The sequence below is a fragment of the Streptopelia decaocto genome, assembly GCF_964273445.1.
Source record: "Streptopelia decaocto genome assembly, chromosome: 18".
Lineage (NCBI taxonomy): Eukaryota > Metazoa > Chordata > Aves > Columbiformes > Columbidae > Streptopelia > Streptopelia decaocto.
The window spans coordinates 6,742,246-6,764,309 of NC_138673.1; the positions used below are offsets into that span (position 1 = coordinate 6,742,246).

General features: G+C 61.8%; 5 protein-coding genes across 9 annotated transcripts; 3 read left to right on the plus strand and 2 right to left on the minus strand.

Moving 5' to 3' along the window:
- The first annotated feature begins 2 nt into the window (after window positions 1–2).
- Window positions 3–4,584, plus strand: VMA12 (vacuolar ATPase assembly factor VMA12). 3 transcript variants are annotated; one of them, XM_082068492.1, is made up of 6 exons: window positions 9–268; window positions 340–413; window positions 487–576; window positions 1,270–1,306; window positions 1,629–1,741; window positions 1,847–2,258. In XM_082068492.1, exons 1-6 carry the CDS (start codon window positions 97–99, stop codon window positions 1,940–1,942), a joined length of 582 nt encoding a protein of 193 aa, XP_081924618.1. In that variant the 5' UTR covers window positions 9–96; the 3' UTR covers window positions 1,943–2,258. The 3 variants fall into 3 exon arrangements, 2 of the variants coding, with proteins under 2 accessions (XP_081924617.1, XP_081924618.1); XR_014185646.1 differs by adding an exon at window positions 4,527–4,584 and having other exon boundaries at window positions 88–268; window positions 1,629–2,822; XM_082068491.1 differs by having other exon boundaries at window positions 3–268; window positions 1,629–2,267.
- SEBOX (SEBOX homeobox) lies at window positions 2,981–3,667 on the minus strand (the record flags this gene model as incomplete). The annotated part of the gene is made up of 2 exons (XM_082068493.1): window positions 2,981–3,279; window positions 3,389–3,667. 2 exons carry the CDS (start codon window positions 3,665–3,667, stop codon window positions 3,031–3,033), a joined length of 528 nt encoding a protein of 175 aa, XP_081924619.1. The 3' UTR covers window positions 2,981–3,030.
- On the plus strand, window positions 4,334–8,710 carry KIF12 (kinesin family member 12). Its single transcript, XM_082068479.1, is given in 15 exon segments — window positions 4,334–4,733; window positions 4,870–4,948; window positions 5,022–5,143; window positions 5,307–5,382; window positions 5,522–5,728; window positions 5,730–5,871; window positions 6,122–6,213; window positions 6,450–6,585; window positions 6,674–6,792; window positions 6,928–7,032; window positions 7,111–7,400; window positions 7,583–7,922; window positions 8,000–8,136; window positions 8,254–8,393; window positions 8,528–8,710. Coding segments are annotated over 15 exon segments (2,289 nt in total). The 5' UTR covers window positions 4,334–4,494; the 3' UTR covers window positions 8,593–8,710.
- VTN (vitronectin) lies at window positions 8,700–15,812 on the minus strand. Of its 3 annotated transcripts, XM_082068484.1 has the most exons (11): window positions 15,682–15,812; window positions 14,602–14,868; window positions 12,791–12,975; window positions 12,530–12,667; window positions 12,010–12,129; window positions 11,374–11,691; window positions 11,135–11,274; window positions 10,709–10,865; window positions 9,899–10,048; window positions 9,126–9,398; window positions 8,700–8,946 (listed from the first exon to the last, which is right to left on the minus strand). In XM_082068484.1, the coding sequence occupies exons 4-11, from the start codon at window positions 12,588–12,590 to the stop codon at window positions 8,828–8,830; spliced, it is 1,338 nt and encodes a 445-aa protein (XP_081924610.1). In that variant the 5' UTR covers window positions 12,591–12,667; window positions 12,791–12,975; window positions 14,602–14,868; window positions 15,682–15,812; the 3' UTR covers window positions 8,700–8,827. The 3 variants fall into 3 exon arrangements, with proteins under 3 accessions (XP_081924610.1, XP_081924608.1, XP_081924609.1); XM_082068482.1 differs by lacking the exon at window positions 12,791–12,975; XM_082068483.1 differs by lacking the exons at window positions 12,791–12,975; window positions 15,682–15,812 and adding an exon at window positions 15,588–15,654.
- SARM1 (sterile alpha and TIR motif containing 1) lies at window positions 15,671–22,062 on the plus strand (the record flags this gene model as incomplete). The annotated part of the gene is made up of 9 exons (XM_082068494.1): window positions 15,671–16,125; window positions 18,192–18,810; window positions 18,966–19,178; window positions 19,304–19,395; window positions 19,900–20,135; window positions 20,254–20,347; window positions 20,915–21,104; window positions 21,208–21,329; window positions 21,873–22,062. The coding sequence occupies 9 exons, from the start codon at window positions 15,671–15,673 to the stop codon at window positions 22,000–22,002; spliced, it is 2,151 nt and encodes a 716-aa protein (XP_081924620.1). The 3' UTR covers window positions 22,003–22,062.
- Window positions 22,063–22,064: the final 2 nt, after the last annotated feature.

A 22,064-nucleotide genomic window follows, 5' to 3' on the forward strand; every position in this document is an offset into this window, starting at 1 on the left:
CTTCCCGGCGGCCCCGGCGGGGCGGGCAGCGCCGCTCTAGCCCGCCGCCGCGCTCTATGGTGCTCCGTGTCGCCTAGGCGACGGCGGCCGGGCAAGATGGCGTCGGCGCTGCGGGCCGGGCGGCGGCTGCGGAGGGCGGTGGAGGGTGACGAGCTGGCGGGGCTGCCCGCCGGGCTGCGGGCCGAGCTGGAGGCCGCACTGGCGTCTGAAGGCGCCCTGGTGCCCTTCAGCCTGCTGCGGAGCCTGCACGCCGCGCTGCGGGAGGCAGGTAGGCCGCGCCGCTCCGGGAGCCACAGGCCGCGACCGGCCGGGCCGCCGGTAACCGACCCTTCCCCGCAGAGTCCCCGCTGTACCTACACGAGCTCCTGGAAGGCAGCGAGATCCACCTGCCCGAGGTGCCGGTCCCGCCGCGGGTAGGTGAGGGCCGGGCAGGGCCGCGGGAGGTGGCGGCTGCCCCGGCCCTACAGCCGCTCTGCCCGTCCCCAGAACCCCGAGCTGGTGGCCCGGCTGGAGCGGATAAAGGCCAAGCTGGCCAACGAGGAGTACCGCCGGATGACCCGCAACATCACCGGCCAGGTGAGCGGCCCCCTGCGTCGCCTGCTGTCAGGGTTCGGTGCTCAGGAGCGTGGGCGAGAGCAACCTGACATACGGCAAAGGAAACCTGCCCCTTGCAGTGCGTGTGGTATGGAGGGAATGTGGGCAGGGACCTGAGGAGTGCACACTGTAAATGCACAGAGACAACAGGTACAGGGCTGAGGGCAGAGGTAACTGGGATGGTGGAACAGAAGAGATGCTGACGTCTGGGAACAGCTCTGTGTGCCAGAGACCTCCGGTTTTGATCTGGGAGACTGAGCACGTATGGTGAATGTTTTACTGGGAGCATCCGTGCTGCCTTTTTCTGAGCAGTTACATTTTCCTCATAGTTTTAAAATGAGATCGTTCATGTCAAGGTAAAAGCTGAAAAAACAAGGTAATACTTGGGCACTCGTTCTTTCTGAGGAAGCGCTGAGATCTTTTGGCACAGTGACTGTCTGGACAAGCCAGCGTTCCTTCTCAATGTCATTGAATCAGACCACAAACGTAAACCCAGACAAACCCGATGCTGTGGCACTGCTGCTCCCTCACAGCCCAACAAACCGCTGCCAGGGCCCCCGGCAGCTCCCCGAACTTCTGAGTCTTAGGGATAGGACAGGGCATCGGTGTTGCTTTTATTATGCGATTAACATTAAAATACAACAGATCACAAGTTGGTTTAATTCCTTCTTTTAGGAGATGAATGGGACATTGGCTGAATTTGGGAGGCAAGGTGAGTGGCTGCCTGTCCTGCTGACGCCTGGCAGCGTGTACCTCCAGGGCAGTCCTGGGGACACCGCATCGCGAGCTGTTATCTCAGACAGCCCTTCCCTCTCTGAATATCTCACCAAAGGTTTTAATGCACAACAGCGTTGCTCGAGTCAAGGAGCAGCCTGTTGGCTTTTCTTATAAATATTTCTGGAGGCATAAAGCATTCTGGAGCATCGCTGTAGCCCAGCCGAGGCAGCCGTGGGCAGGCTTCATCAGCGGGATGACAGCTTGTTCCCCACCTGGCTCTCCCAGCCTTACCTAAAGCCTCTCCCGCTTCTCTCCAGTTCGCTCTGTTAAAGCCGTTGTCATCACCATATTCAACTTCTTTGTCACCGTGGCGGCCGCCTTCGCCTGCACGTACCTGGGCAGCCAGTACGTCTTCGCAGAGACCGCAGCGGTGAGTGACCCCTGCCCTGGCCTCAGAGCGGCAGACACGCTCCTCAGCGCGGGCAGCAGCTCCAGCCACACACGGGGTCACTTCTCTCTCTTTTTGTGTCCCCAGCGCGTCCTCTCAGCGGTAATCGTGGCCTCAGTTGTTGGCTTGGCCGAGCTGTACGTGATGGTGCGGACCCTCGAAGGGGACCTTGGCAAACTGTGATCTCATGTGTCCTCCTGAACTATGGCCCTCGCGCTGGAGGCTTTCACCCTCACCAGGAGTCATTAATTTGGGGCAGGTTTATCTTCTACCATCTGTTTGTACCTGCTGCTGCTACCAGGAAGAGCCCTCTGCTTTCCTCAGGCCTCGTCCTTTGCTTCCCGCTCCTTAACGTTCCTGAAACGAATCATGGATTAAAAATCCCGCAGCTGCGGAACAGAAGAGGGAGCGGCTGTGGACTCTCATCCCCCAGCACAGAGGGACATAGCTGTGCTGTTCCCATTCTCCTGTGAAGCTGCTGTCCGCTTAGCCTGAAAATAAATAATGTTGCATGTTTGCAACCTTCGTACTGCCTGATGGGAGCCCTCTGTTGACCTGACGCCTAGAAGACACCACGGAGAGCTGAGAATCTTCGTTCTCCCTCTGCATCCCACATCCTGCTCCTGCCCGCTCCCTTGCTGCTCCCGCACTCAGCGTCGGTGTTTTGGGGAGGAGCACGAGCCGTAGGTGCCTGCCTGTGCCATGGGGTGCAGCGGAGCCCCCCAAAGGCAGACAAGGCTGCAAGGGGCACGTGGCTCTGCATCCCCTGCCAAAGGGTGCCCAGCTTTTGTAGGTGGGGTGGGGACATACTGGGGGCTTCTCGGGTGCCATGGAACAGGTCGGCACTCCCACGGTGGCACCACCGGGTGCTGTGGACTGGACACCTGCCGGGTGGGCAGCCTGCCAGGGCTGGACACAGTGATTAATGCTCTGATGGCAGCTAAGCCCCTCTGCAAACGCGCTTTAATATCCGATACAGGGGGATCTGCCAGCACCTGCGAACGTGCCTGCGGATTAGGGGCGGCCGCGCCACAATCATCCGTGGATACAGCCCCAGATTAAGGTATTTTTTTCCAAAAGATTAGTCGGTATTAGGGGGCTGATGGGGAGTTGGGCCCGCCACGGCCACACCGGCATTTAGGATATTGGATGACATCCTCGGGACCTCTGGGACCAGCAGTAATTCCACACCCTAATGAAATTGTAGTGCTAAGCTGGGGGGGCCCCCAGTGCTGGGAGGGTCCCTGGTGCCGGGGGGTTCCCCATCACGGCTACGGCTCACCCAGGTTGGTGATGGCTGCACTGTAGATGAGGTCAGAGATGGAGCCCAGCGAGGTGGGGAGGCTCCGAGCGGGACTGTGGGCTCCCGGCGGAGGGAGGGCAGGGGTCGGGCTCATGGCAGTGCCATCGGGGGGTGCAGCAGGGGGACCCCTCTCCCCAGGTGGTGGCAGCGGCGGTAGCGGTGGTGGCTCTGGTTTGGTGCTGCGGATCCTGCGGGCACGACGGTTCTGGAACCAGACCTGGACCGGGTTGGGGGGACAACATGAGACACCAGCAGCGGCCCCAAAGGGGCAGCCCTGTGGAAGAGGGGGGTCCCAGCCCCAGGAGGGGGGTCCCGTCTGCGCTCACCTGGATCTTGGCCTCGGGCAGCTGGGTGAGCTCGGCCAGGCGCTCCCGGGTGGCGATGTCCGGGTAGGGCACGGCGGCGAAGGCCCGTTCCAGCTCCGACAGCTGCCCCCGGCTGAACGTGGTTCGCCGCCGCTTCCGCGGCCCCCCCGGGCAGGGGCAGGGACACGGCCCCGGGGCACCGGTCTTCCCCGCCACCCGCCCACCGCCCGGCCCGCCCGCCCCGTCGGGGAAGCGGAGCAGCGGCTGGGGGGCGCGGGAGGTGCCCGGGGCCGCGCTCATCCTGCCCGGTTGCCCCGGACCCGCCGCCGACCCGGCTTTTATCCGCCCCGGACTCTCCCCCCCTGCACCGGGCTGGGACCGCCCCGAGCGGGTGGCGCTGCCCCCCCTCTCCAAGCCTTTCCCCGGCAGCTCCCGGGGCCGGTCCCTACTCCACATCCCCCGACAGCCGCGGCTGCCCCGGGGACGGTCCCCCCCCAGCGCCCCCGGGGTCCAGTCACCCCACCAGCTGCCCGTACTGGTCTCCCCTCCCGCTGCTCTCTGGCACGGCGGGGCCCGGCAGCATCCCGGGGCTCAGAGAGGGTTCGGGGGAGGTCCAGTGTCGGTGGGCCCGGGACCCCCAGCTGGTGCGGGAGTCCGGGGTCCCCGGCGCCCAGGGCCGAGGTTCCACCGCCCGCCCCCCCGCTCCACCTCGCCCCCCACCGTGCTGCCGCCGCTCTCCCGCGGGGCCGGCACCGGTCAATGTTTAACCGGAGCGGCGGTACCTGTTGTGCGGGGCAGCCCGGGCTGGCTGGCGGTGGATCCTGCCGGGACCGGCCGGGCACTGCGGGCACCCCAGTTGTGGGGTGCTGGGGGGCTAATGGAGCCGGAGGGGGAGCGGGGCTGGGAACCCCGGCCGGGTGCACGATCCAAAACGCTCCCACGGAGCCAGGAGAGACTGTAAGTTGGTGGGGACGTGAGGGGGCGGAGGCCACTCTGTCTTGGAGCAGGCAGGGGCTGCGCAGTGACTGCTGCCAGCTCTTCCCAGCCAGTACAGCCGCCTGGGCAGCCGGCGGGGGGCTGGCACCCCAGAAAGGCTGGGGGGAACAGGACAGTCCCTCTGCGGGGACATGGGGGGACATCTCACTCTGTCCTGTGCCAGGCCCCAGGGCACAGCGAGGACAGGAGGACGGCGTGAGCACAGCGCAACTGTGGGCCCCGCTGCCCCGGTCCCTGGGGTGACTGTGGGCAGGTCCCCCAGCCAGGGGGCACCCTGTGCCCCACTGCCCCCTGTTCCACAAAGGAGCCCCAAAGAGGAGCGGGACGGCCCTGTGGTAGGCAGAGAGACAAGCTTGAGAGTGGTGCTGAGGTAAGGGGGGACGTGGAGGGCTCGGGGGTACAGTGGGGACCAGTTTTGCTCCTGCCTGGGGCAGGGGCACAGTGGGACTCCCCATGGTCCCCATACAGTGACACTTCTGTGTCACCATCCCACCCTACACAATTAGGGTCCGGCCACTGACCTGCACAGAGACACAGAGAGGTGACCGGCGTGTTGTGCACAGCCTTGGTGATGGCACCATCCATGTAAGTGTCACCTTCCAACTGGGGTCCAGGAGGGGCTGCGGCTCCCCCTGAGCTGCCACCATCCCCGTGCCAGGTGAGCGCACCCAGGCACGATGCCACCTTCGGGTTCAACGCTGTGTTCGATGCGGGCACCTCCCAGGAGGCCGTGTTCGAAGGCAGTGGAATGAGGCAACTGGTGGAGCTGGCAATAGATGGGTGAGTCCTGTTGAGCCCCCCACAGACCCCAGCCCACCCCACACTCCCTGCGCTGCACCTGTCCAGGCCTCGCTGTTGCGTCTGCACTGCTGGGACTGTGCCAGGAGGTGGCATCTCTGTGCCACCGCCTGGGGCCATGCCTGAGGCTCAGCATCTTCCCCAGCTTCTCCTGCACCATCTTTGCCTTTGGGCAGACTGGCTCGGGGAAAACCTACACCCTGATGGGACCCTTCACCCAGGTACAATACCACCATACCCCTACCTGACCTGATCCTGCTGGTGGGATGGGCTTTTCTCACCCAGTCCTGGGCACTGTGGGGGTGGGAGGAGGTGGGTGCCAAAGCAGCGTGACCACTCGCCTTCTCGGTGTCTCTGCAGAATGAAACCCGGCCAGCGGCCCCGGGGCTGCTGGGGCTGATGCAGAGATCCTTTGCCTGCCTCCTGGAGCAGAGCCAGAGCCGCGGCTCTGACCTGGCTCTAAGTGCCTCCTACCTGGAGATCTACAATGAGCAGGTAAGCACTCACCTGGTCGCCCAACCCAGCCCCCCTGGCACTCCGTGCCCTTGCTCCCCTGCCTCTGCTGTACCCACAGGTCCGGGACCTGCTGAGCCCCGGGCCACCGTGTGTCCTGCCCCTGCGGTGGAGCAAAACCCGCGGCTTCTATGTGGAGAACCAACTCAGTGTGGACTTCGAGAGCATGGAGACCATCACTGAGCTGCTCCTGCAAGGTGCTGAGCCATGGACGCAGGGATGGGGCCATCGAGGGGCACGTTCAGGGGGTGCTGGACCTGGTGTGGGGGTTCTCAGCCCCCCCCAGATGTGTGGCTGGGACTGGTGGGGCTCTGACAGCAGCCAAGAGGGGCAGCTCCCTGTCCTGCCGCAGAGCCCAGGCAGGCTGGTGTCTGGCAGGGGTGGGCAGTGGGTGCTGTGCCAGGGCATCGTGCCCCCCTGCAGCTCTTTACCCACCTCCTTGGGCAGGATCTCAGAGGCGACGGACCTCGGCACACGCCCTCAACAGGCACTCAAGCCGCAGCCACGCTCTTCTGACCATCCACGTCCGCAGCCGAGCCGTGAGCACGTGTCCTGCTCTGGGCACATGGGGAGGGCTTGGGGCAACCAGGGGTCTTTGTGCGGGTGCAAACAGCCACAGGGTGAGGGTCACGTCCTCCTCCTCAAGATATGTTGGTGGGGCTGGGGGAAGCAGCAGGGAGCCAGATCCCAGACGCAGGGGTTGGGATGCTGCTGTGGGCCACGGGAAAGGGGTGAGGAGGGACCAGAGCATCACCCTCCAACACGGGTCCCCCAGCCCAGCGCCCGCCCCAGCAAGCAGGGCACACTGTGCTTTGTGGACCTGGCTGGCAGCGAGCGGGTGAAGGAGACCGGCTCCAGTGGGGAGCTCTCTGTGGAGGCCAACAACATCAACCGCAGCCTCCTGGCGCTGGGTAAGTCAGCGGACCCTTGCTATGGAACCACAAGCTGCTGGCCCCCATCAGAGCCCTGTTGCACCCTCTGTGCCTCATCCTCCGCTAGGACACTGCATCTCCCTGCTGGCCAAATCCCAAGGAAAGCAGACGCACATTCCCTACCGTGACAGCAAGCTCACCCGGCTGCTGGCCCGCTCCCTGGGCGGCTCAGGAGTCACCCTGATGGTACGTGCACAGAGGAGGGTGGGCAGGGATGCATGGAGCTGCGGGGCGCCAGGTTCTCGTCCCATGGAGGGGAAGGCTGGAGGGGTACAGGTGACCCCCGTCTGGCAGCTCACCTCGGCTCTCGCTCTCTGGCAGGTTGCCTGCATCTCCCCATCCTCGCGCTGCCTCTCGGAGACACTGAGCACGCTGCACTATGCCAGCCGGGCCCGGAAAGTCACCACCAGACCCATGGCTAACAGGGTACAGCAGGTGGGGCTGCAGGCAAGGTGCTCTGTCCCGCTGCTGCGACCCCCCTGAGCCACCCCCTTGTGCTCCCAGGTGTCCCGGGAAAAGCTGCTGCAAAGCTTGGAGGAAGAAATCCATGCCCTGCAGCTGGAAAACCTCTCCCTGCGCCAGCAGCTGTGCCTGCCCAGGGTGCCAATGAAGAGCATCGAGATCCTAGGGACCCCACCGAGGCCAGGGGCATGGCCAGGCTGGGGAGGCAGGTACGGCTCCGTGGGGATGCATAACTGTCCTCTCGAAGGGCAGCTCCTGGAGGAGGGAGCCCCAGCCTGGCCCAGCCTCTATGGCCTCCTGCGGGACTTCGTGGTGGAGAATGAGCAGCTGAGGTACGGGGGGACACACGTGGGACCCATGAGCAGGGGCTCAAGGGCTGGTGGGGCAGCCAGAGCCCCGGGCTGGGCAGCACTACGTCAGCCAGTCTCTCCTGGGGGCTCCCCAGGGCTGGGCAGGGCTTGGACGTTCACCAGAGGCTGCTAATGCCCTGTCCTGCTTCCTCGCTGCTCCCCAGGCAGCCCCGGATGTCCCCAGACCCCAGCAGTGACATCCCAGCTGGCCCACACCACAGAGCCGCCCACAGCTCCTGTGACAGCCAGCCTCCGCTCCAGAGTGCCCACATGCCCCGTGTACCCCCCAGCCACCCCACAAGGCTCCGACAGCCCGACGCGACACCCGCCTCTGGCACCCGGCTGCCAGCGAGCATGGGGGGCCCTGTACTCCATGGGCATCCTCATGTGGGGCTGTGCCCGTGGCAGGGTGAGGATGCACAACCCGCCCCCCCGCTGCCTCCCGCCAGCCACCCCAGCTGTCCCCAGTGCTACCCCGGGCTGGCTGATGCCATCGTGTCCCAGGTATGGCCCCACAGGTCTCTTCTGATGGGGGTGGCACAGTGTGGCACAGCAGCCTGACCACCCTGCTGACCCCCCAGACGCTGCCAGGGCCCTCCGTACCACAGCCAGTCCCCCCCGAGCGGAGCACCAGTGTCCTGCCACCTGGCCAGGAGGACGTGGGTCTGCTTGGGTCCCATCAGCTCCCCGGGCTTCCCCAGACGCAGCAGTGGAAGCGGTGAGAGCCAGGGCCTGAGGCCACCCCCCTGGGCATCAACTGTGGCTCAGGAAGCCCCTGGGGTTACAGGGTGTCAGGGGACAGTGGGTTGGGGGGTTGATTCATGTGTCCTCACAGCAGGAGCCGGGGCAAGAGCAGGAGCTCGTCTCAGCAGCACCAGCTTCCCCGGGAGCTGCTGGGCCCTGCGCAGTGTCCGAGCCCCGAGGGAAGGGTCATTCCTTCGGCACCACCGTGGCCAGGGTTTTCGGAGCCAAGAGGTGAGCAGGGCAGTGGGGGGAGGCCTCAGATGGGGTCCCTCAGAGATGGGCTCCCATCCCCAACCCAGCTGCTTGTGCATGGGGCTGTGGACCTGATCCCGGGAGATCTGATCCCGCTGGCTCCCGGCTGGCAGCCGCCGGCACCGTCCCTCTCCTCCAGTGGGAAGAGGCACTGGCCTGGCTGGCCGAGCATATCTGAGCGGCCGTGCCATGGCCGGGGCCAGCAGCGGGGACCTGGCACAGCCCACGCACAGTTCTCACACCTGGGGGGACAAACGCAGCCCTTGGGGACACAGGGATCTCGGACTACAAGGACTGCACAGACCATGGGATGGATGAACGGACAGACAGATGGCTCTCCAGCCTGCACAGCGCTCACGGTTTATTTCTGGCTAGCTAGGAGCTGTGCTGCTGGCCGCTGCGGCGGGGGCTGCTCAGGTGCTCTCCTCCCCAGGCTGTGGGCAGTCCAGCCAGTACTGGGCGATGGAGCGGGGGTAGCGGGGCTGCACCAGGTCCACACGCTTGGTGCGCAGGTTGACGCGGTAATACTTGTCTGGGAGGAAGGGGAGACGGCTGTCAGGGCTGCGGGGCGCTGCCAGCCCTCACTGCCAGCCCTGGGCACCTTCCCACCGCGTCCTCAGCTCAGGGATGTTGCAGAGCAAGAGGAAACCTCCCCCTGCCCCGGCAGCCCTGGTTCTGCATCTCACCCAGATCCTGCCGCCCCAGACTCACCTCCTACAAAGAAGTAGACGCTCTGGAGGGTCTCGCACTTGGAGCCCGACAGCCAGTCGCTTTCGACACCCGCGGAGTCGGAGTCGTTTTCCAGCCAGCCCCAGAAACCCAAATTCAGTGACCGGTGGTTCTTGTACCTCTTGCGCTGGCGGCGAGATTTCCTCCTGCGGGGCTGGTGGGAGGCCACGTAGATCCTGCCGGCCATGGCGGCGTCCAGCCGGCTGGGCACCCCCCGCCAGTCCCGGCTGATGTACCGCGGCCTGCTGGCCCCAGCTGGCAAAGAGACAGAGGGTGAGCCAAAGGGGCAGCGAGGTGTTGGGGTGACCCCAGCCCCACAGGCAGACCCACTCCGAGACCCACGGGGACACTCCAAAGGATCCCAGTGTGGATGGAAATGTGTGACAGGGACACAGACCAAGCAGAGCCGGGAGTAGCCCCTCACTCCACCCTTGGCTGGGATCAGCCCTGTGCTGCTGAGCCCCCTTCTCTCCAGCTTTCATTTCTCTTGCTTGGGGCTGGGGTTTTGCTCTGGCATCTCCGCTGGGAATAAACAATCCCCAACAGTGACGCTGTGGTGCGAGATGGCTGGTGATGGGCTGGGTAGTGCGTGCAGAGGATGGGATTTGGGAGAGATGCAGCTGTGGCCTGGGGGATTCCTGTCACAGCGGCTCATCCAGCCTGCCTGCACCCCCGGCATCGCTCCCTCTCCCTGGATGCCTGTGCTCCTTGTACCCGGTCAGTGCAAGATGTATTGGCACCATCTCAGCCCTTACTCATCCTGCCACCGAAGAGGATATGGAAGACGTCCTCCCAGCTGTCGCGGTTCATGAAGGCGTAGTGGTTGAACACGGTGGAGGGGGAGGACTTCTCGCAGTCGGCCTGCGTCGGCTGCTGGGCAAAGTCGTAGGACCAGTAGTACTTGTCTGGGAGAGGATGGATGCACAGGGCATTAGCGGGGGACACACACTTGAGGAGTAGCAGTATGGAATCACAGAATCATTTTGGTTGGAAGACACCCTCAAGATCATGGAGTCCAACCATTAACCCAACACTGGCACTAAACTATGTCCCTAAGAACCTCATCTCCATATCTGTTCAACCCCTACAGGGATGGTGACTCCACCAATGCCCTGGGCAGCCTATTCCAAACAGCCCTTGGGGGAAGAAATTGTTCCCAATATCCAACCTAAACCTCCCCTGGTGCAACTTGAGGCTGTTTCTTCTCATCCTATTGTTTGTTACTCAGGAGAAGAGCCCAACCCCCTCCATGCTCCAAGCTCCTTTCAGGCAGTTCAGAGATCAGAAGGTCTCCCCTCAGCTCCTGTTCTCCAGGCTGAACCCCCCAGGTCCCTCAGCTGTTCCCATCACACTTGTGCTCCAGCCCCTGACCAGCTCCATTCCCTTCTCTGAACTCACTCCAGCACCTCAAGATCTTTCTTGTCTTGAGGGGCCAAAAACTGACCCCAGAATTTGAGGTGTCGCCTCCCTAGTGCCCTGTATAGGGGAGCAGTAGCCAGAGGGGTGTCTTGCCCCTGGCCACTGGTACCGGGCTCTTCCCAGGAATGGGGGGCTGCACCCCTTACCCTTGAAGAAATAGACCCTCTCATTGCCGTGGTAGCTGTGCGCAGGGAGAGCGAAGGCGGCGTCGATGTTGTTTGGGATGCCCTCAAAGCCCTCGGAGATGTTGCGGGGGTACCCGGGGTCCAGGGCTCCATCGTCAAAGCGCCAGTACTGGCTGCCCTGGGGGGGTGTCGGGCAGAGTGGGGTCAGGGGGCTGGGTGCAGCATCCCCCAGGTGAGGGTCTGCCCAGGGGAGCAAGTGGAGGCTGAGAAGCCCCGTGGTGAGGCTGTGGCTGCCTGGGGCCCCAAACAGGCACAGGAATTCGGGGATATCTGGCAGCCACTGTGTGTGTTTGCACATGGAGGTGCCAGGGTAGGGACAGGGTAGGTTGGGGGCTGTGCCAACTACCCCAGGAGCACCCCCAGCCCTGCAGCCAGGCTCCTGCCTACCTTGAACAGGTAAGTCTTGCCCTGGCAGTTGATGCGTGTGAAGGCTGCATCGATGGGGCCCTCGATGCCCCAGACGTCGCTGATGAGCTTGGGGTAGCCGGGCCGCACGCTGGTCTCATCCAACTCATAGAAGTACTTCCCTGGGGGGAGAGGGGACGTGGGAGCGGCAGCATGGCCACCAGCATGGGGTGACAGCACAGCAGCATGTCCCATGTGCCTCAGAAAGGTCCCCGAGGTACCTCGGAAAGCGTAAAGGGAGCCGTTCTTCAGGTCGGTGAAGGCATTGAATGGTTTCCCGCTGCACAGCTCCTCTGGCTCCTCCTCAGGGTCCCGCTCCCCGAGCCCATCTGCCGTGGTTCTGGGCGCCTCCTCCACGGGCGCCTCTGTCAGCGTCTCCTCGGGGCCCGGCTCGCTCTCTGCCGTGGGCTGCACCGGCAGTGGGGCTGTGGGCAGCTCTGTGGGGGCTGCCTCGGTGCTCGGCTCCGTGCCGAGGTCGACGGTGAGGTTGTAGTCAAGGTAGTCGTCCTCCGGCAAGGCGAACACATCTCCCCGGGTCACTGCGGGAGGGAGTGGGTTGGTCCCCACCAGCCCTGGGGGTCTCCCACAGGGTCTGGGTGCGGGAGACATTTGCTCCCAGGAAATACGGATTTGCACAGACCCCTGGGGGCCCACGCTGCGGGCAGCAGTGAGCCGCCTGCCAAAAACCCCCAGTGCCGCAGCACCCCCAGCACCGAATCCTGTCGCTGACCTCCCCCTGCTGAAATTGTGGGTGCAGAGCTGACCCAGCACAGACCCTCTGAGCCCCCACGGTGCTGGGCACCCAAAGCCACCCCAGCAGCCCCTGCTCGGCAGGGGGGCGGCCGCGGGGCCGGTACCTTTGGCTTTGCAGGCGGTGGAGTAGTCGCTGCAGCAGCTCTGGTAGTACACACAGAGGGTGTCGCACTGGCACTTGCGCCGCGCATCGAAGCCATCGTCACAGTGGCCCTCGCAGGAGTCTGCAAGAACTGATGGTCAGTGCAGGACGAGGAACACCAGGTGGTCAGCAGGGCCTGTGCCTCCTCCCCAGCCGAGCCCCAGGGGTGAAAGCCAACGAGGGCATGTTCCTTTTGGGGGGACCCCACCTCTCCACGGGTACCCTCGGGGCCGCAGCAGCACCTCTCAGTGCTCCTGCTGGGACGGGAGCCACAGACCAGGCTGTGCCAGGGTCCCAGCTCCATGCTGGTGCTCCAGCTGTAGCACAGCCAGTGATTTGGAGGTGTAGCCAATATGGCCAGCAGCCATGGCCACCACCTGGTCCCCTCCTCACCCTGCCTGGGCCTCCCAGCCCTTCCACCAGCCCAGGAGCCACACTCGCTCTATCTCCACACTGGCACAGGGTTGGTGGCTCCAGCTCACCTTCGGCAGCATGGGCAGCAGCGAGCAGGGCCAGCGCGAGCGCTGCGAAGAGCAGCTTCATCCTGGACAGCCGGGAGCGCAGCCCTCCTGTGACTGCTGCGGCCAGCGCTGCCGCATTCACTGTTTGCTCAGCCGGCCCTGGGGGGAGAGAACAAACAGGCCAAGGTCAGAACAGAGAGGAAAGGGGCAGAGACTCTGTCCCATGAGCAGCCCATGCCGAGCTGGGTGCGTTTCGGGAGGGACAGGGCTCGCGACACATACAGGCAGCTCTGAGAGCCAGTGGCTGTGTCTTTACTGCCAGGGTGTGGGGGACAGAGCAGGCAGAGCCAGGAACCAGTTTTGAGGTCCTGTCACACTTATTTCACAGCAAAGTCACAATATTGAAGCTCCCAGTCTCCGTCTCAAGTGGAGGCTGTTTCCCAGTGTGGTCCCAGCAGGACAAAACCCTAAGGAGAGCAGAAAAGGGAGCAGCGCTCAGAGGGCAAAGGGAAAAGCCCTGGGCTTATGCTTGCCCAAAATGTCACCTTTTTGGAGGACTTGCTCTTGGGATTTTGGCTGTCTCGATGCCAGCAAGGCTGGGAGCGGAGCTGAGGAGCCCCAAGGCTCAGACCAAGGATGAGGCAGGTGCCACATCTGAGCATGGTGACCAAGGGACAGGGGTGAGTGTCCAGGAGGGAGCGCAGGAGCCCTCTGCACTTTCACTACAGTCAGCAAACAGAAGTCTGTGTATTTTGTTCTTGTCATTCCCATCATTCTGTTTCCGACCAATCTTTTTGGTTACTAATTAATGTTGACTCAGCTCTTTCGACAGCCCCTGATAACTCTGGGATGTTTATTTAGTGAGGGGCAAGGAGCAAACGCCCATGAGGCTATAGAGATAGCACCTCTGGCTGCCTCTGCTGCTGTGGCACTGGTGGGGCAGGAGGTCCGTAGGGTCTGTCCGGGCTCTGTGGGGTCTATCCCAGCCCCAGGGCCGGAGCGGTGCAGCTCTGGGCTTTAACAGAATCAAAGAATCATAGAGTAGTTTGGGTTGGAAGGGACCTTCAAAGTTCCAACTGCCCTCCCATGGGCAGGGACATCTTCACCAGCTCAGGTTGCTCAGAGCCCCCTCCAGCCTGGCCTGGGATGTCTCCAGGGATGGGGCATCCACCGCCTCTCTGGGAAACCTGGGCAGTGTTTTAATAAGCGATAGGAGATTTGGGGAGAGAAGAAAACCAAGCAGGGTTCCCGCTTCTCCAGGGGCCTCACCTCTGCCAGCTCAGACACAGGCAGTTCCCGGCATCGGCTGCTCCCACCTTTGCTGCAAAGAGCTTTGATTTGGTGTTGAGAAAGGCATGGAAGGCATTTCCACTCAGAAAGCCCTGGTGAGCCCAGGGGGCAGCCGCCAGACGTGGGCTGTCGGGCCAGGACTTCTCCTGCAGCCCCATCACCCCCTCCTTGTCCCCTGGCCTCAGCTGTGGAAGGGCTGGTGGTGTCCCCAGGTGCACTAAAGCTTCGCCCCATCCCTGTGGAATGGGGGGGACAAGTGCCCTGAGAGGGCTCGGGCAGGGGCAGAGAGGGGCTGGGCAGTGTCTGAGCTGCTTTCGCTGATCGGCTGAGACAAAGCTCCCTCCTGCTGCTCCAGGCTCCTGATCGCCAGCAAACAGAGCGGCCAAGGCTTGGCCAGCCCGTCCCCGGCTGCCCTGCTCAAAGCACAGCCAGAGAGCCCAGGAGGGGGCTGGCTGGGGTAACGGGGTCCTGGGAAGCCCCTGCAGCTGAGGGGAGCACAGGGGATGGGGCTGATCCCCCAGGACAGGGCTGGGAACCCCTGGTACCCCAAGAGCCCGGGCTGCCAGGGCTGGAGATCCCTCTCAAAAAGCGAAACAAAATTAAAGCAAAGCAGAACTACAGCAAAGCAGAACTAAAGCAAAGCTCAGCTTTCTGGGCTTGTCAGGACAAGCCTAAGAGAACAGTTTGAATTCTGCCTGCCACAAAGAGCAGCCTCCTCTGAGGCAGCCAACCCTCTGCTGTGCTGCATCGCAACAGCTCGTTGTTACCCCCAGTTAAGAATAATTTATCAGGAAAATCCTTACTGGTTCTGTGCTGAGCTCCTCCTGCAGCACTGGGCCGCTCGGGTCGACTTGTTTTGCCGTCCTTTGTTGAGCTCCCCTTCCCCAGTCTGTCCCTCCGTAGTGGATTCAGAGAGGATTAAAACCGACTCTGTGGCATCAAAACATCAACTTGAATTTAAGTCTTAGTCTGAGCTGGCAACAACCTGGTTTAGGAGCCAAGGGTTTAAGTTGCTCCTCCCAACAGAGGCAAGAAGTATCCAAAGCTTTTCTGCCCTGAGCACATCCGGCCTGGAAAAACAAAAGAAAAAAGGAAAATAAAAGGCGCCCGGGCTGCCTCTGCTCTTTCTTTTATCATGCAAATCCCGAGCCCACCCAGAGGAGCTGCCCTGAATTTCCATCGTGCAAAGGGAGCTATTTACCCCCTGCACCGATACGAAATCAGTTCAAAATGCAGTGGCAGGGTAGCCACAACCACACTGCGCCCATGGCCACGGCCACTGCTGTGCCTGACTCTTTATTTCTACCCTGTGCCCCCATCGCTACTCACAGAGGGTCCAGTGATACCTGCTGCAAAAGCAGCTTGGGGGTCCCTGCTGTTGCAGAGGTGACCACGGCAGCTCGGGCAACGGGGGACATGAGCCGTGGGGACAGCGGGACATGAGCCGTGGGGACAGCGGGACATGAGCCGTGGGGACAGCGGGACAAACCGCAGCTCAGGCTGGGGGCTGTGGAAGGAGGGGTGTAGGGTCTGGCAGAGCATCTGCAGCGAGGAGGGGAGCGCTGCTGCCCAGACATGAGCCCCTCCTTGGCGAGGCGGCGCCTGCGCGGGTGACATCAGCCCCTGCGGACCTGAGATGCTGAGCCTGGCTCTAGGAAGGCAGCTCCTGCCACGGCTTACAGCTCCGCATCCCGGCAGGGCGGGGAGGGGATAGGGTGCTGGCAGCCCAGCCCTGCAGCTGCACCACGGGCCAGCTCTGTGTCCCCTCTAGCACATCCTCTCCAGTCACCTCGTGGCTCCCCAGGAGCCTGGTGGCCCAGCCCGGTTGCTCCCAGCAGGCGGTGACCGAGGATGCTGCGCTAGGAGCTGCTGATGGTGCTCACCCTGCTCGTCTCCCTCTATAAGCTCTGCCGGTTCTTCACCATGGCGGGTGCGGAGCGCCTGGCCGTGCCCGAGTGCGTGAGCCAGGCGGGGAGCTGGGCCGGCGGGGGCAGCTCCTGGGAGCACCGGGAGGTCTCCCCCGGTGTGAACAGCGATGTGCGGGCAGCCCTGGACCGCATCCTGCCCGCCCTGCACCGCGCCATCGCCTGCGCCAAGCAGGCGGCCGGCCCCGCGGAGCTGACAAAGGCCATCGCCGAGGTCTTCCAGCTGGTGGAGGAGGCCTGGGGGATGCCCACGCTGGGGAGGGACGTGGCCAAGGCGGTGTGTGACGTGATCCGGCTGGAGGGGGGACTGGACCTGCTGCTGAACCTGCTGTACACGGCGGAGCTGGAGACCAAGTGCCAGGCGGGGAAACTCTTGGAGCAGATCCTGGTGGCAGAAAACAGGTGAGTGTGCGGAGCCACCCCCCCGCACCGGGCACAGCCCTCCCCACCGCAGGCCTGAGCACAGCAGGGATTTCCTCACCCATCCCACCCACACCCCCCCCCCCCAGGTTTCCCTTCTCTGGGTGCTCCTGGTGCATCAAACCCTCTTGGTTCTGCAGGGTGTCCCCCCACACCTGCCACCCCTACAAGGGGGTCCCCAGCTTGCTGATCACCCCCAGCAATGCCACAACCTGCCCCCGCCACCGTGGCTGGTGGGAGGAGGACCAGCCCCAGCTCACGGGATGCTGGTGAGGACTGGGGTGTCCCCATGAGCCACCTTCAGCCTAGGGCCACCCAGATGTGCTCAAATACCCTTTGTGGTTGAGCTGGGTCCATTTGCCTGGCCCAGAGCATCTGATCCCTAGGACAAGACACGACACCCCCTTAGCCATAACCACAGCAGGAGGAGGATGAAGCCGCTTCCCAGAGAATTTCAGCTGCTGACCAGGGCTGGAGTGAGGCCAGAAGGAGGGGGCTGGTCAGTCGGTGGCCCTCGGAGCCCCCCCAGCTTGTGGCCCCTAGTTCAGAGGCTGGAGATGCAGGTGCTGCGCCCCAGGACAGGTGAGAGGCATTGGTCTGGCTCTGTGTGTGTGTCTGAGGGTGAATGTGCACACGTGGCACCCAACACATCCTCATGCACAGCACCTCACCCTTCGCACACCGTGAACATGCGCTGCACGCACTGATAGGCAAAAAAAAGCAACAGATAAATCAGGAAAGTCCATTAGAGCAGAATTACTCCCAGGAAACATTGCTGGCACGGTCTTTTTCCAGCACTTAGCTTCCTGGTGAGGGAAAGCAGCTGCTGGAGTCACTGTCTCTGCTTCAGGAGCAGTTCTTGGGCCAGGGTCTCGTATCAGCCATGGGTCCCCAGCTCCTTGTTCTCCTCCATCAACCTCCAGCAATATCTGGGAGGTCCAAACCTCTGGCTTAGAGACCTCTCCCAGCATCTGTGCTCAGTCAGAGCAGTCCTGGCTCCATCCCACATCCCCGGGGAGTCAGGGACCCGGTGGGGCTGTGTTTGTCATCCAGCCCCGTGGCCAAGCCCGGGCTCAGAGCCAGTCGCAGCCTGAGAGCTTTTTTTCCAGAGCTCTGCACAGTGTTTGCTGCCAAATCCACCCCAAGGTCAGCGTGGGCCATGTGGGCCACAGGCTTCCCAGAAATGTTTTTCCCGTGTGCCAGCACGGAGAGGCTGCCGTGCCCTCACCCCGCACCGTGTTGCTGCCTCGGGAGCGGAGCAGATCCACCACGGCACCAAACGGGTCATTTCTAAGGCCAGAGATGGTCCCTTCATCCCGGGCAGGTTTATGGCAAGGCAGGGAGGAGTCCATTGTTTCCCCCTTCCTTGCTCTACACTTTTAGGACCCAGCCCCATGCAGGCATCGTTTCAAGACTGTCCTCATGGCATGGGGCACAAAGCATGTCATGGCCAAGTGGCAGCTGGTGGCTCCGGACCCTTCCTGTCCTCTTCTAGGAGAGCCCAGGATTGCAGAAATTAACAGCTTTTCTCCAAGCTGCCATCTTGGGACAGGCAGATCCCCATCTCTTGCACGGCCCCATGGCCAGTTCCACATGGTAGGTGTGAAACCTCTGTCCTGGGCTTGGCACCGAGCTGGAGAGCAGCCAGAGGACAGCTCTGCTTAGGGACAAACGAGTTTTCACCCCTGAACACGAAGCAGCTCATACACACCCAGTAAAGCTGACAAAACTGATTGATTTCTAGCCTGGCATTAGCCTACCCTGCATTGTTAATTGCTACATGTATCTTACCTCAAGCACAAGCCTCTGGTGTGGTGGCCCTGGGCTATGCACCACTTGTCCTGTCCCACCACAAGCTCTTCCATCAGACCCACACAGGTTCTTCCTACACCAGCCTGTTACCTCTCGCCACCCATGTCCCACAGGGAAACATCTGGCTGTCATGGGCAAATGCCACTGAAGGACAGGGGAGTTCTCACACCAGTCACTGCTCTCACTCCCTTCATGGCCATCTGCCCCTCACCACCCTGTGCATCCTCTCCCTGCAGGGATCGCATCGCTCGCATCGGTCTGGGAGTGATTCTGAACTTAGCCAAGGAGCGAGACGTTCCCCAGCTGGCGCAGAGTGTCTCCGGTATCCTGGAGCACATGTTCAAACACACCGAGGAGACCTGTTTCGAGCTCATCTCTGACGGAGGCCTGGATGCCATCCTGTACTGGTGCCGCTGGACGGACCCCGTCGTGCTGCGGCACTGCGCCATGGCCTTGGCCAACTGCGCCATGTACGGCGGGCAGGCCAACCAGCGCCTGATGATCGAGAAGAGGACGGCAGAGTGGCTTTTCCCACTGGTGTTCTCCAGGGATGATGAACTGATCCGCCTGCACGCGTGCCTGGCCATCACGGTGCTGGCCACCAACAAGGAGATCGAGAAGGAGGTGGAGCGCTCGGGGACGCTGGCTCTGGTGGAGCCGTTCATCGCCTCGCTGGACCCGGAGCAGTTTGCCTGCGAGATGCTGGGCAGCAGTGACAACAGGCAGGGCAGGACGGCGGACGATCTGCAGCGGCTGGTGGCCTTGCTGGACAGCTCGCGGCTGGAAGCGCAGTGCATCGCCGCCTTTTACCTCTGCATGGAGGCTGCCATCAAAACCAGGCAGAAGAAAGCAAAGGTAAAGGGTAGGTTGACCTGCAGGAAGCAGGTGTGAAAGGGCAGGTGTGCCACAACCGCTTCTTGGTGTCCTTTGCTCCCCTCTGAGCTCACCGAGGACCCTATTTTTTGGCTGATGGGAAAGCAAAGTGACGTCTCCCCGCTTTTCATCCCCAGATTTTCAGTGAGATTGGGGCTACGCAGAGCCTGAAGAGGGTAGTGTGCTACTCCACCAGCAGCACCACTTCCTCCCTGGCCAAAAAGGTGCTGCGCATGATAGGGGAGGAGGTTCCTCGGCGCATCCTGCCCACGGTTCCCAACTGGAAACCCTGTGAGGTGCAGACGTGGCTGCAGCAGATCGGATTCAACAAATACTGCCAGAGCTTCCTGGTAGGGCTGTGTGCTGGGGGAGGGACACCTGGATGGGCCCTTTTGCCCCATCTTGCAGCAGAGGTGTAAGCATCTCACCCAACAGCTTTTCCTGGGACCTTTCCAGCCTGGGTTTCTCTTGGCAGGACCACCAGGTGGATGGGGACATTCTCCTGAGGCTGACTGAGGAGGAGCTGCAGGAGGATTTGGGGATGGACTCCAGCATCACTCGGAAGAGGTAGGACCACACCAGGGAACGCCGGCCTCTCCCATGGTCATCACCACAGTGGCAGAGCCAGGAAGGAGATCTGTGCCTTTCTTCTCTTGCAAAGGCAAGAACAGAGATCCTGAAAACACAACACCTGGACTATCAGGGCTTTTCCAGTGCCAAATGCAGTCCCAGAGGGATTCCTGCAATGGGGCCAATGCACCTGAGAGGTGTGGGGTGGCAAGAGACCACCTATGGCACAGGGGACCTGGGATCCTGCAAGTTACCCAGGAAGATGGGAACTTACCCGAGATTCTCCTTGCTCAGTTGAGCTCCTCATACCTCTGTGTCCTGAGGACCAACACTTCCACAGTCACACTGTTTGTCTCTTTTTCTTTACCTCACTCTTCACCACGACATGTAGCTGCGTCCTCTCCTGTGCAGATAAAAAACATGGTACCAAGTGTCTCCAGGTCCTGCCTGGTCCAGCAGCCTCCCCTCCCCGCTCCACACTCTCATTTCTTTCTCTGCCAGGTTTTTCCGGGAGCTGACAGAGCTGAAGACCTTCGCAAACTATTCCACCTGCGACCGCAGCAACCTGGCCGACTGGCTGGGCGGCATCGACCCCAAGTTCCGCCAGTACACGTACAACCTGCTGACGTGCGGCATCAACCGCAACTTTTTGCACCGGGTGACGGAGCAGCAGCTGCAGGAGGACTGTCACATCAACACGGGCTTCCACCGCGTCCGCATCCTCACTGCTGCACGGGGTGCGGGTCCTGCTGCCGCTCGCTGTGCCAGAGCAGGAGGGTGGGGACAAGTATTGAGGGTTGTTTGGCATGAGCTGTTGGGTATTTTTAACTTGTGGTTGCTGTTCGTTCTGCCTAGAAACGCTTCATTCCCCTATAACGCTGCAAACTGCCTCGGATGGGACTGATGTATTTATCAGCTACCGGAGGAGCACCGGGTCGCAGCTGGCCAGGTGAGTCCTGCAGGCAACAACGCGGTGCTGGGCTGCAGCCCAGAGCGAAGGCTGGTGATCATACAATCATAGCATGGTTTAGGTTGGAAGGAACATTCCAAACCCATCCAGTGCCCCCCCTGCCATGAGCAGGGACATCTTCACCAGCTCAGGTTGCTCAGAGCCCCGTCCAGCCTGGCCTGGGATGTCTCCAGGGATGGGGCATCCACCACCTCTCTGGCCAACCTGGGCCAGGCTCTCACCACCCTCAGTGTAAAAAACAAGTTGTGGGAAGAGCGTGGAGCCAGGAGAGCTGCAGCAGGGAGGAAGGAGAGGCTGCCAAAAGCTGCGGTGCAAATGGGGACAGCATGTGCCATAAGCTGTGCGGTGGACAGGCTAATTCCCAGTCCTGTCACTGCCACCCTGTCCCTCTTTGACACTGACTTACCCTTTTCCACGCTGTCCTCTATGGGAGCCTCTTCACTGCTCCTCTGTCTCACCACATCTTGGCCAACATAGTAGGAAAGCGCACAAAACCCGGGCGCTGGCATTAGCTCTCCTCATGGTGCTGTCCCCTCTTGCCACCAGCCTGCTGAAGGTCCACCTGCAGCTGCACGGCTTCAGCGTGTTCATCGACGTGGAGAAGCTGGAGGCAGGGAAGTTTGAGGACAAGCTGATCCAGAGCGTCATGAGCGCCCGCAATTTTGTGCTGGTCCTTTCGCCCAACGCGCTGGATAAATGCATGGGAGACCCTGAGTGCAAGGACTGGGTGCACAAGGTAGGAGATGCCATCACATGGGAGCGTGGTGGATGCTGGAGCAGAAAAGGGCTGGTGATGGGCTGACATGGGCCACGGGTTGAGCGCGTGTGTGTTCCCACAGGAGATTGTGACAGCCTTGGACTCTGGAAAGAACATTGTACCTGTTACAGACCATTTTGAGTGGCCTGACCCAGAAACCCTTCCTGAAGACATGAGGGCTGTCCTGAAATTTAATGGTATCAAGTAAGTAACAGGAACCTGTGCCACCTGGTTCCTTGGTACCTGGAGAGAATGGCTTACATAAGCAGTAGCAAAGAACACAAGGCAATTGGGAGAAACAGATGAGGGAGACAGAACGGGACAAAGGGGAGGTGAGTCACTTCAAGCATTCCTGAACACGAAGTGAACAAAGGTCCCACCATAACTCTTCGGTTTTGTTCTTGGGGCTCCTCTGGATAAGGGATCCCCCACTCAGTCACTGCTCAGATGACATCGGTCCTTGTGCCCATCCATCCGGGCAGGAGGGGTGCTGGAGGGTTTCACAACTCACCCGGGGTCCGCTCACCTCACTGCCATCCCAACCCTCTCATAGCCCTCCAGCCCAGCAGGGCACGGGGAAGGGACTTTCCCAAGACATCCAGCGTTCCACCATTGTCCATGGGGAAAAGGCTGCTGGAGAGCTGGGCTGGGGAGAGGCGTCTCTGGCTCCCGACCCAAACACGCCAAGCTGTCTCGAGGCATCTTGTGCAATGGAAAAATTAACTCAAATTTCCCTTTCAAATGCAGATGGTCCCACGAGTACCAGGAGGCCACAATCGACAAGATCATTCGCTTTCTCCAGGGCCGTTCCTCGCGGGACTCCTCAGCTGGGTCGGAGAACGGCCTGGACTGTTTGCCCTCCCTGGGGCAGACCTAGGACCAGCACAGTGGCCTCATCCCCTCCAGAGACCTCCCAGCTGACCCCTTTTTTATGCAGGT

What these genes read in the sequence shown, in the direction of transcription:
- VTN (XM_082068482.1), bottom strand. Translation starts at nt 12,590, where the DNA reads ATGAAGCTGCTCTTCGCAGCGCTCGCGCTGGCCCTGCTCGCTGCTGCC. An exon ending in GCAAGACTTACCTGTTCAAG is followed by an intron (nt 10,866 to 11,134) that starts GTAGGCAGGAGC and finishes ACACCCCCCCAG; the next exon opens with GGCAGCCAGTACTGGCGCTT. An exon ending in CGTCTACTTCTTTGTAGGAG is followed by an intron (nt 8,947 to 9,125) that starts GTGAGTCTGGGG and finishes CCTTCCTCCCAG; the next exon opens with ACAAGTATTACCGCGTCAAC.
- VMA12 (XM_082068491.1), top strand. Translation starts at nt 97, where the DNA reads ATGGCGTCGGCGCTGCGGGCCGGGCGGCGGCTGCGGAGGGCGGTGGAG. An exon ending in CGCCGCGCTGCGGGAGGCAG is followed by an intron (nt 269 to 339) that starts GTAGGCCGCGCC and finishes CCTTCCCCGCAG; the next exon opens with AGTCCCCGCTGTACCTACAC. An exon ending in AGGTGCCGGTCCCGCCGCGG is followed by an intron (nt 414 to 486) that starts GTAGGTGAGGGC and finishes GCCCGTCCCCAG; the next exon opens with AACCCCGAGCTGGTGGCCCG.